Source organism: Dipodomys spectabilis, unplaced genomic scaffold (genome assembly GCF_019054845.1).
Source record: "Dipodomys spectabilis isolate Male_0828 unplaced genomic scaffold, ASM1905484v1 ptg000061l, whole genome shotgun sequence".
Lineage (NCBI taxonomy): Eukaryota > Metazoa > Chordata > Mammalia > Rodentia > Heteromyidae > Dipodomys > Dipodomys spectabilis.
Window position 1 is genome coordinate 4,036,033 of NW_024870738.1, and position 12,155 is coordinate 4,048,187.

Sequence of the window (12,155 nt, forward strand, 5' to 3'; positions counted from 1 at the left end):
GTTTTCTATTTCAATCTTTAGGTTAGCTCAACTGAATACACTTCCAAAACAGATGAAACAGAAAAAGGTGATTCTAAGATTAAATCTTTCAAAAAACCCCTGAGTGTATTTAAAGGACCATTATTACACATCAGGTAATAAAACTTTTATTGGCTTTACTGTCATAACGTATCTTGATCATCTTGCAGGGTGAGGCTACAAAATTGAAAATTTCTGTAGTATTTGTGAAATGGTGAAAATAGAAAATTAAGGGTTATGTGAAGGCTGTCCTTGATTTTCAGGCTTTTTAGGTACTTTTAACTAAGTTTTTATTTCTTCTGTTGAGTATGTGTAAAGGGCCTTCATCACATATTAGATAATAAAAGTGAATATCCATATCTTAATAAATATTTTTCTCATGTTACTGATGCTAGTGCATCAGTAGAAATGCCACTGAAAATGGCATTTGTTAACTTCATCTTCTGAAAAGCCTAAAGTGAACTATAAAAATAGATTTTTTTTTACTATAAAGTCTCATTTCAGCACCTGTCCATTTCTATTGCTGGGTTATCTAAGATACAAAGTGGTAGAGCACTTGCCTGCCACACCCAAGGACATGGGTTCTAAACTCAGGCTCTCAAAAATGATTTAGCATTGATTTTGCATTGTCTGAAGACCTGTTTCCAGTGTTGCTCTTGGTTGGTAAATCTATTTAGCCCTATATTGATATTTAAAGGCAGTAGGTGATAATCTAATATAGAATTTTCTGCTCCTTATCTGAAACTTTTCTTTGTAACTGTTTTAGATTTGTATCATATCAGCCATACAACTAGGCTTTTTAGGAGAGCATCCACTTGAACCATCTTGCTAGTCCATTAACCAGACTTTTACAAAATCAAATCTGAAGATTCTTCCATTGATAAGATGCATTTGTTTACATATGTTTTGGTTACCTTTGTCATTGGATTTATTTCTACTGTCTGTATATGTATGTGAGTGAGAAAAACAGACATACACCTACATTTTGTTTCCTATGATTTTTTTTCTTTACCATTTCTTCCCTTGGCAATTTGGGTTTTGTTTGTGCTCATTTTTCCCTCCACTTGTTCGGAAGTCACACAGTCCATGTTTTCACAGGAGGCCTGTCAAAGATAAATCCTAATCTGTTACTGTTGAGGTTTGACCAGAAGAACAACTAGGAAGAAAGGCTGGCTGTAGTGGGACAGCTTCCAGGGCTGCTCTTTGGCTCTAACCTTGCTGCATGCACCCCCTGCAGAATCACAATGCTACTCCTGCATATGCAAAGGGTCAGGCTAATACTCATCTCCCCAGAAGTGCTCACAATTTGTATGCTGGTTACTGAGAGCAACTCACCTGTCTCTTCTGTGGCTTAAGATAGTCTCTAAAGTGGGTGCCAGTGACTCACACCTGTAATCCTAGCTACTCAGGAGGCTTAACTCTGAGGATTACAGTTTGAACCCAGCCCAGACAGACAAATCTGAGAGACTATTGACTATTGTCTCCAATTAACCACCAAAACGTGGAAGTGGAGCTATGGCTCAAGTGGTAGAGTACTAGGCTTGAGCAATATAAACTCAGGAACAGTGCCCAGGCCCTGAGTTCAAGCCCCAGACCCAGACCCAGTATATAAACATACACACACACACACACACACACACACACACACACACACACACAAGATTGGGCTCTAAAAGGAAGCCAACAAGCATGCTATTTTACCATCTTGTCCAGAGGGTTCTTAGGTCCCTAAGACATGGGCATTACTTATCTAAAAATCATTCAATATAAAGATGTATCTGAAAGTCTAAGGTTTGTTAAAGAGTCTTTTTAATTGGACATAAGAGTTTTATGGGACTTCCTGCCCAGGATGGCTTTGAACCATAATCCTTAGATCTAAGTTTACTGAGTAGATAGTATTTCAGGTGTGATCCACAGGCATCTTGCTATCTAATACAGTTTGACTAAGATGATTAAACTACACAAAGTGTGCTTGAATCTTTATTTTTTTTATCTTAGGTTATAGGCATTACAATAGTATTAAATATTAGCAAAATTTGAATGTTGAAGTTTGCTGATTTTACTATTTAATTAAAGTTCTTCCTTGGGTTCCCACTCCAAAATTTTTTTGCCTGTTTTGTGCCTTCTCTGTTATGTGGGAAGGCTGTTGTATAGCCAGAAATTAATCTATTACTTAGATACTTTCTTAATTTCCCTTTTTACGTTATGCTCTTTTCTGTTAGCCTAACCATGCATACATTGTCCTAATCTGTTTATAACTAGGGAATGTTGAAACAGCAATACATTCAGTGCTTTGTTTATAATCCCTAGTCATCTGACATGTTTAAATAAATGCACCTTAAGATTGTGTTGATTATAAGATTAATTCAGATGCTTCTTAATTCTTCCTCTGTTCTTTCCTATTTTACTTTTGACCTTAGGGAAAAACTATAGGGAATTTTCATGCTTCCAGCATGCACTGGATCAGTAAGATTAAAATACAAAATTGTATTAGTTAATTGTTTTGTAGTCTTCTTTTTTAGAAGATGCTATATAAATTAGCATAAAAGATTAAATTTTTTCCAGTTAATATTTACATTGTTATTTGCTCTGAGTAATGCAAATGCCTTTTGTTCCTGTCACTTCCTAGCCCAGCAGAAGAACTATATTTTGGAAGCACAGATTCTGGAGAGAAGAAAACTTTAATAGTGCTAACAAATGTAACTAAAAATACAGTGGCATTTAAGGTAAATATCTTAACTACATAACAAAGTATGATATGGGATGTGCTTTAGTATATAACCTAATTGAAAGATTAATAATGAACAATTTTTATAGCGATTGAACATTGCATAATGTTTCACTTTTGTTATTTTGAGGCATGTCATACTGCCTTCTAGTTCTAAGTGGCATAGATCATCTAAAAGTTTCCTGGGATCTGTATCTCAGTCTTTATGTACACTAACGGATTACTATCCAGATTAATTCTGGAATTTAATGTTTGTTGCAAAAAATGCTGAAGAAAAGTGCTGTTCATTATATGAATTATTTAATCACATTTCTTCCTCCTGTATGGTAGGTTGTGGAGTGTGGTTTATTTTATCAGTAACATGATACTGGCTATGATTTGTAAATGTGACAGCAGGTGGGCATGGTAGCTTGCCTCTGCAATTCCAGCTATGAGATCAGAGACAGAAGGATCACAAGTTCTACAACAGCTTGGGCAGACTTAGTGCTAGAGTACTTGCCCAGTATGTACAGTCTCGGTCGGGTTCAATACCCAGTACCTTAAAAAGCATATTTCTTATAGTCACTAGATTATTCTGGATGTGCTTTGATAAGTGCACAGTTTTTAATTTCTGCACATGTGCATTCTGTTTTGTGAATTTACATCATTACATTCAGACTACTAGCAGTAGGGTAAGTATTTAGTGGATGGGTTCATTTGAAGGGTTTCAGAAGAAGGCTGTGTGATAAGTAGGACTTATAAAAGAAGCAAAAGCTGTTTTTTTAAATGTATGTCTTAAACCATCCCTCTACCATCCATGTTGGTACCATACAGATTGTTAAGTGACTACTGTTTCTGAACAGGTGAGAACAACTGCTCCCGAAAAATATAGAGTGAAGCCAAGCAACAGCAGCTGTGATCCTGGTGCATCAGTCGATATAGTTCTGTCTCCACATGGGGGTGAGTGTCCCTGGGTGACCACGGTAGATGTGCTAGAGACTGGGGACCCAGATCCTGTGGCTGAGTCTGCAGAGATGTGGGGCTAAACTTTAGAAATCAGCAGAGTATCAGCAAGTCACCTGGCCTCACTCTGGACATCTTTCTCACACATAAAAAAGGAGATGCTCAAAGGGGTTTACAAAACCCTCCCAGGGGCTGGGAAGGTGGCTCAGTGGTAGAGTGCTTGCTTTGCATGTATGAGACCCTGGATTCGATTCCTCAGCACCACATAAGCAGAAAAGGCTGGAAGTGGCTCTGTGGCTCAAGTGGTAGAGCGCTTGCCTTGAGCTGAAGAGCTGAGTGACAGCACCCAGGCCCAGAGTTCAGGCTCCACGACCGACCAAAAAAAAATAAAACCCTCCCAGCACTGAAATGTAATTATTTTTTTAATGAATGAAGTTGTTTAAACTGACCCCAATTGAAATTAAATTTCAAAGGACCAACATTTCTCATGCTCAGGATTTTCTCAGTGTTTGAAGTAATTCCTTTTCCTTAATTTTTTAAATTAATCTTGCATTATAGAATAATGCCTTAAGCCAAATGCCCAAACTGTTGTGATGACTCTTGTTTATATGTTAAATTATCCTTCTGGATTATAGGCTTAACCGTTTCTGCCCAAGACCGATTTCTGATAATGGCTGCAGAAATGGAGCAGCCATCTGGCACTGGGCCAGCAGAATTGACTCAGTTCTGGAAAGAAGTTCCCAGGAACAAAGTGGTAGAGCATAGGTAAGCTTTTTGTACTCCCAGGATTCCAGGTGTGGTGGAAGAATCAGAAATAGAGATGTGCCTTCATGGACAAGGTTCTATCCCTTTCTTCTCCGATCAATAACGTGGAGCTGCCCAGGGATTCATTGTAGGAATGTTCACCTATGTGACCAGAATGTTTGTTATAGTATTGTTTGGAAGAGTGAAAGCATGAACAGCAAGAACTCAAGTGGTCACCAGTAAAGCATTTGAATATGTCCATAGTAAAGGCTACTCTGCAGCCATTCAAAAAATGCACTAAGTTAGAGAAGTAACTGCTCTTGTGATCTGTTAATAGAAAGTAAATAAATGACAGAAAAATATGTTTTGCATTCTCCTGTTCATAGGGAATTTGTAGATGTGTGTGTGTGTGTGTGTGTGTGTGTGTGTGTGTGTGTAAACAAAAAATCTGCACTAGAGATGTGGCTGGTTTGGGGGTACCACCATACCTAGCCTTTTTTATTTTTATTAAATGATAATGATTCCGTTTTTGTTCACTTTTTTTTTTGGATCATAGGTCTTGAACTCAGGGTCTGGGCACTGTCCCTGAGCTCTTTTGCTCAAGGCTAGCATTCTACCACTTGTAGCCACAGTGCCACTACCAGTTTTCTGGTGGTTCATTGGAGATGAGAGTCTCATGGACTTTGCTGCCTGGGCTCGCTTTGAACCAAAATCCTCAGATCTCAGCCTCCTGAGTAGCTAGGATCACAGGCATGAGCCACAAGAGCCCAGCTATTTGTTCACTTCTGTGTGTTTTGGTTTGTGTTGCTAAAGGCATGGCTATGAACAACATTTCTAAAGGTTAAGAAACTAATAATCTTGGAAAATATTCAAGATTAATGTGTGGTTCTTAAAAAAAGGTTCTGAAAATGAGGAAGTTTGATTTTCGTTTTGTTATATAGGAATTGCTTTATTTTCTTTACTGCGTGTTTCACTAGTTACTAAAGGACTTGTTTTTCTGAAACTGTCAAGAGAGGATCACTGGGGGCTGGGAAGGTGGCTCAGTGATAGAGTGCTTGCCTTGCATGTATGAAGCCCTTGGTTCAATTCTCAGCACGACATAAGCAGAAAAAGCCAGAAGTGGTGCTGTGACTCAAGTGGTAGAGTGCTAGCCTTGAGCTGAAGAGCTGAGGGACAGTGCCCAGACCCAAAGTTCAGGCCCCATGACACCCCCCCCCCAAAAAAAGAGGATCACTGTTCTTTCTTAGGAAGTGGAAGGAAAGTCTGGTGGTTTGGTACTGAATGCCCAAGTAAAGCAACATCTAGAAAGGGTGGTTGCCTTCAAACTGTAAGATATTTTCATGATTTTTACTCTATCCCCCCCAAAAGCAAAAATTTCCCATTGAATCACTAGGATTGTTAAGCATTATCAACAATCTTTTTCATATATCCATCAAGAAGCTATAGGAGGGCTGGGAATGTAGCTCAGTGATACAACATCTACTTAGCATTTGTGAGGTCCTAAGTTCCATCCCCTCAACTGCAAAATAAATGAAGATAGAAGAGGAATAGATAGTTCTGAGCTGTTCTCTCACTTAACTTGATCCTCGGAAGAGCAAGGAAGCCTTTTATCTCTATCCTGTGTTCAGCTTCTTTTTGGACTTTATATTTTCTTTCCCTAAGAAAATTCCATGACGATTTAAAGAAATTGTATTTCTCTTGGATTTTCATAGGTTAAGATGCCATACTGTTGAGAGCAATAAACCAAACACTCTCACATTAAAAGACAATGCTTTTAATATGTCAGATAAAACCAGTGAAGATCTACATCTGCAGGTAAGTGTCCTTTCTTCCTAACTAAAGCCAGTTGTTAATACTAATCAACACTATAAGTTCAATTTTCTTTTTCACTGACATGGGGGAAAACCTTTGGCAGAGACACAATGAAAATGCTCTCTTGTTTGTGAAGCCAAATAAGAAGTGACAAACAGTGGGTTACTTTTGGCAATATAACCTTTTAAAAGCTCTGACCATTTTAGTTTGCAACAGTGATCAAATAGCAAAGCATCAGGTGCTTTGGCAAGTTTCAAAGAATTCCGTCATGCAACAAAGGGTTCCAAGCAGTAGATTTAGATTTGATGGGGGCTGGGCGATGTAGCTCAGCAGCAGGTTCCTTGCCTAATATAGCAAAACCCTAGGTTTGATCCCCAGCATCAGAAAAAAAGAAAGTGGTTACAGTGAAGACCAATGGGATGAGTGCTTAGGGTTAGGGTTTCTGTACCTCCAGGAAGTGATTTCTCTGCTCCTGTCTCACTAGAAAATTGGACCTTTGGAAACAAGAGTAGGCACAGACACATCTATCCAGAAACAAACCGAGTGCCTCCCTGCATTTGTAGCCCCAAGCCTTTCAGGTCAGATGGGCCCCATCCCTTCAATGTTTGAATTCTAATAATCCTATTCATCATTCCCAGCATTAATGCTTGTTTTATTAATATAAATCTCTCATTCTTTTTTTTCCTTCTCTTCAGCTCAATCGAGTATTAGAAAGCAATAGGAAGCTTGAAGACCAAGTTCAGCGTTGTATTTGGCTCCAGCAGCTGCTACTTGCCTTAACTGTGCTCTTGCTTGCTTTTGTTGTTTCTTTCTTTTATTCATTGAACAGCTAAAGATGTGGCTTCTTCATTCGTGATTTGGAAAAAGTAACAGACTCCAAATTTCCCAACCAAGCTACTAATAACATTGCACATCTGCTCTTTCCAAAAGAAAATGTGCAGCACGTACATGGGAACAACACATACTTGTCTTGAAAATAAATTGTTTGAATAAAGAAATGTTGGAGAGAATAGCAATTGCTAGACAGGAGAGTAAGTAAAACTATATGAATTGTGTAAACTACTAGTTTAATTTTAATTTATTTTCCCTTCGATTTGAAAACTTTAAAAGCTTAAGTTCAATCATGTAAATACTTTAGCTGAACTGAAAAGGACGAGTAACATGCTTTGTTGCAGCCAAAAAATAGGTGATCTGCTTTTTTATGACAGAATTAATATAGCTGAGCCAACTTACTAGCTTTTCTATACGATGTATATAAAGGAACCTGTATATTAGAAAGAGGAAACTACTTAGAGTAATTTATGTAATCATGACTTTGTACTTTGAGAATCCCTTCCAGATGATACTCGATATTCTTTTGGAATGTAAACCTATTTAATGCCAAACCACCTTAGCCTTTGTTTCTCAGTGTTCCTGAACAGCCTGCCTCTTAATTAATCCTGGGCTTTTTAATGAACACTCTTTTAACTTCGGTAGAATGTAGAAAGTGAAGCATGGTTGGCTTTTTTAAATTATGTTAGAATGTCCACAAAGAAAGTCTCTCCAAACCATCCCCCTTTCCCAATAAGTCTATGCAGCTTTGGGTTGTCCACTGTGGCTGGACACTGTTCCTTCTACATAACTTACTATAAAGGCCTGATTCTCCATTCTTCCATCTTCACCTTCATGCAGAGAAGGAGAATCTTCACCTTCATTTCTAAATGAAAGGCATTAGACAACATTTTTTAAAAGCCATTTTTTGTGCCAGTACTGAGGCTTCAACTCAGGGTCTGGGCGCAGTCCCTTAGCTTTTTTGCTCAAGGCTGTCGCTCTCCCACTTGAGCCACATCTCCACTCCCAGCTTTTTGCTGGCTAATTGGAGATAAATGTCACATGAACTTTTCTGCCCAATCTGGCTTTGAAACACAATTCTCAGATCTCAGCTTCCTGAGTAGCTAGGATTAAAGCCATCAGCTACTGGTACCTGGCTTGAAAAGTCAATTTTTTTGAGATGCTAAGCAGTATAATTACTTTGGGTACAGAATTTTCCTTGTTCATATCAGCCTTGAGAAGGAAGCATAAAATGCTGGGATTTCTGTAAAGCCAAAAAGAAAACATACACACACAAAACCCTAAGAGCTTGAGTGTTAGCTTGTGCTTAGAGAATGGATGGACTTTAAAACCTTCAGAGCAAATGGACTTACTTGATACTCTGCCTTTGGTATGATAATACCTACCTGGAATGGTCCCTAAAGTCTTAAAAAAGATAGACCTTGCAGAAGCAGAGGCTAATGAAGTCTGTTTTCTCATTACTATGACTGCTTTCAGTCCCTTTGGACTCACATGTATATCTGCTTTTTATGCCAGAAAATATAGTCTGCCTGTAAAATAAATGTTAAGTTCTGATTGAATCATGTTTGGAGATTTATTATTATTCTGAGGTTAAGTGTCGACTTTCATGTTGAAGAGATTGATTCGGTAACTGAGTTGTGAAGAATAATAGAATGGAGTCCTTGAAGATTGGCCTAGGAAATAAAACCTTAAAAGGACACTGGCATGATCCTTTGTCTTAATTTAGCTTGTTTTTGTTCGTTTGTTTTTTCTATTTGCCAGCTCCAAACATGAAGCAGAAGGCCAGTCTACCCTAAGTACTGGGTATAGTAACCCTGTGAGCATGCATGGCTTCCTCCTTACATGGTGGGTTTGGGGCCTTAATATTATTAGCCCAAAGGACCTATATATGTTTTTCATTCCTTAGCAAATAAGTGAGAAATTAATTAGCCAAGATGGGAAATGTCTTGATCTGACAGTGTCCCTTTAATGTTTTATCTGAAGATGACATTAACTCACTAAAATATCCTTGCTTGATATCTTGTCAGTTGAATTTAGTAACAGACCTTGTTAATGTTTGTGTGTCTTTTAAACGTGACTAACCAGATTATTGAAAATTAACCATAAAATCAAAAGCATCTGAACTTTTGGACTTGTCTTGATTAGTCATAAGATATTTATATTTAATTGTATGCTGTCTTTATTTGGTTTTATTTGGTCACATTTGCATGATTATTACTTTGGTACCTTGATCAATCATTTTATTTTTAATCCTGTCTTTGCTTATTCATGACCAAATTACCAAGGACTTCTGTTTAGATTTAGACTTTTGGTTTCACTTGAGGAATAAAAATTAATAGATTTTCCATGGAAACATCAATGAATACCATTAGCTTAATCTGCAAGTAGCCTAAGATACAATTGCTGGTAAGCTTAGCCTCAAATTTCATATCATAACTGTTTTATATCTTATCACTAATTTTGACTGGATTTAATAGCACTTTATTGTACGATTATAAAAGATATATTCCTAGAAATGTTGCCAGTGTAATTTCTCTAATGTTCTGGTGCTTTTCATATATTTTAAGTATTTTTATTACTATATTGGTATTTTCTTTGTATAAATTGATCAACAAAACATGTTTTCTATTTTAATATGTTTTAGAAAAATAAGTACATTTATGAAATAAATATCATCAGGATAAAAAAACCTCTGGTCTGTAATTGATAAAACATTTTAAAGAAATCAATGCTCAGACTCACTCTGACCTTTTAAAGATGGTAGTAATTCCTTTCAAATCTGCTTTGCATTTTGATTAGAACAGTGCTTCAGGCTTCCAAACAAGTAGTTCCTATGTCAGATGAGCCACTCCTTTAATGTGCCCTAATTCTCCTTGTTCCTGTGTGAAGTCTGGCTGCTGTTTCGGGCTCTTCCTGCCTTGGGCCTCATTGTTGAATACATCCCTAAGCTAAAATGAGTCTGGATTGCCCCATGGACACTCACACCACCCTGCCCCTTATATACCTTCCTGCCTGATGGGAAAAGCATCCGGCTGCCTGCCAGGCATATGGAAGAGTGGATAACCCCATTGAAAGTTCCCAAATTAAGTGTAGGGTCCAGCCTAGGGCAAGGTGGGGGGAGGGGGAGGGCAGCCAAACCTGGTGAGAGAAGAAGCCTTATGGTCCCATAAGCAATGGAAGACGATGTTCTGAAAGCCATCACTGTAAAAATTAATTAAGACAGGATCTTCTACACTGAAAAAGAAAGGGTAGAAGTACAAAATTGGGTTGGTAAAGAAAACAATCATCTGATCAAACCCAAATCAACAACATACAAAGTACCACATACTAGCATGGGAGTGATGTTTCCTAAAGGACAAGTTCTGGCAAGAACAAGTTCTTCTAGGGGACATCTCTGCTAGGAAAGTATTGATTACAGGATCTTCAGGTCTTTTTTTTCCCCTCTGAATTTTCACTTATCAAAACTAGATTTCCTCACATGTGAACTATCAGCCTCCAGAAGTGTGGGACTGACCCCCGCTCCCTGGTCCAAAGGGACAGACTGGCAATTGGCAATCTCCCCCATTTGCTCTGTGAATGGCAGTTGGGGAGAGGGATCTGAGTCCTACTTGTGTCTGCCTCTTACTTCCTGGGTGACTTGGGAAAGTCAAAGTGAGTCATCCTACTCCCCCTGCCAGTGCAGAATAGGTGTGAGGATGAGAGGAAATAATACACTGACACTGTTCTCATTCTACTGATTTATTGCCTCCACTGCCTTCCATCTCAGTTTCCCAGAACTTGCTTGTGACACTTGATCTTGCTCAACATTTCACCACACTATATAAAACTAAATATCAGTTCTCTAGACTTTACCCTGCTTCGTTTTCCTGCTTCTGTGTTCTTGGCACCACAGTAAGACCTCATCAGATCTTTTACAAGCATCTTAATTTTATCTTTTTGTTTAAAAAATGACTTTTCTGTAAAGTCCAGTCTCATAACTCATCTACTCGACTAATGTCTTATCATGAGGAATACAACTGATTTTTCTGTACATGTTAAAATATTTGAAGATAAGCCAGGCCCTGGAGGCTCAAGTTGTAATGTTAGAGCTACTCAGAAAACAGATCTGCAGATCATGGCTCAAAGCCAGACTGGACAGAAAAGTCCATGAGACTTTTCTCCCTATCCATTTAAGATACATGGACATCATTGAGTCTTTCTAGAGCGTGAATTTGATCTTTGAAATAGTCGTTCTCCAAACTCCTTTGCCCTCAGCAATCTGTGAATATGTAAACCCTCATTTGTTTTTAGACAGATAAGGAAAACAAAGGTCTAGGAAGTCATTTTTCCCCTGTCAATTTTAACCTTGTGCTGATGGCTCACTCTAGTAAGCCTAGCTACTCTGGAAGCTGAGATCTGAGGTGTTTGTTGAAAGCCAACTCAGGCAGACAAATCCTTGAAACTCATCTCCAATTAACCACCAAAATGACAGAAGTGGGTGTAGTTCAAGTGGTCGAGCACCGGTCTTGAACAGAAAAAGTCAACTGAGAGAACAAGATACTGAGTTCACTCCCCATTGCTGACACACAAAGTTAACTTAGTTTACCACATGCCTGTCATAACCAGCCAAAGTTTAAGTGTCTGAGTAGTTGGTTAAAATGGTAGGTCTGACAGATCTTTACATTCTCTGAATAGTCCAAGAAGGAAAGAGAATGAAGAGTAATCTTAAAGTGAACTGGGTGATAGAATAGCTACTCTCTCACTATGCGTGGTTGGAAAAATAAGATTCTTGGTTTTCTAAGCTACAGATGGAACTTTGAAGACTGTGTGTGACCCAAAGTTACTGTGATGGAGTGGGTTGATGTGCTCTGCTCAAGGGAATCTAGAAGGGTGTGTTGTCACTGGTTGTCACAGAACGGTAGCCTACTGGCCTGAACAAGTTTTGCATTTAATCAGATTGGAACAGGTATTAATTTCCTGTTCCCATAATACACATCTCCACATATTTGACAACAGAAAACAGCACACATTTACTTTCCCTAGTTTCTATGGGTTGAGTCTGGCCCAGTATGGCTGTTTTTAGCTCAGGCTCTCATAGGTC

General features: G+C 38.4%; 1 protein-coding gene across 2 annotated transcripts in view; it reads left to right on the forward strand.

The window, feature by feature from the left end:
• Positions 1 to 7,254, forward strand: part of Mospd2 (motile sperm domain containing 2) — a 36,059-nt gene extending 28,805 nt beyond the window's left edge. The window contains exons 10-16 of one of the 2 annotated variants that reach the window (XM_042680516.1): positions 22 to 134; positions 2,648 to 2,744; positions 3,589 to 3,685; positions 4,324 to 4,453; positions 6,145 to 6,247; positions 6,729 to 6,822; positions 6,940 to 7,051. In XM_042680516.1, the coding sequence (XP_042536450.1) occupies positions 22 to 134; positions 2,648 to 2,744; positions 3,589 to 3,685; positions 4,324 to 4,453; positions 6,145 to 6,247; positions 6,729 to 6,822; positions 6,940 to 6,965 (660 nt within the window). In that variant the 3' untranslated portion in view covers positions 6,966 to 7,051. Of the gene's footprint in view, positions 1 to 21; positions 135 to 2,647; positions 2,745 to 3,588; positions 3,686 to 4,323; positions 4,454 to 6,144; positions 6,248 to 6,728; positions 6,823 to 6,939 lie in introns of both variants that reach the window. The other variant, XM_042680515.1, reaches the window with a different exon arrangement.
• Positions 7,255 to 12,155: the final 4,901 nt, after the last annotated feature.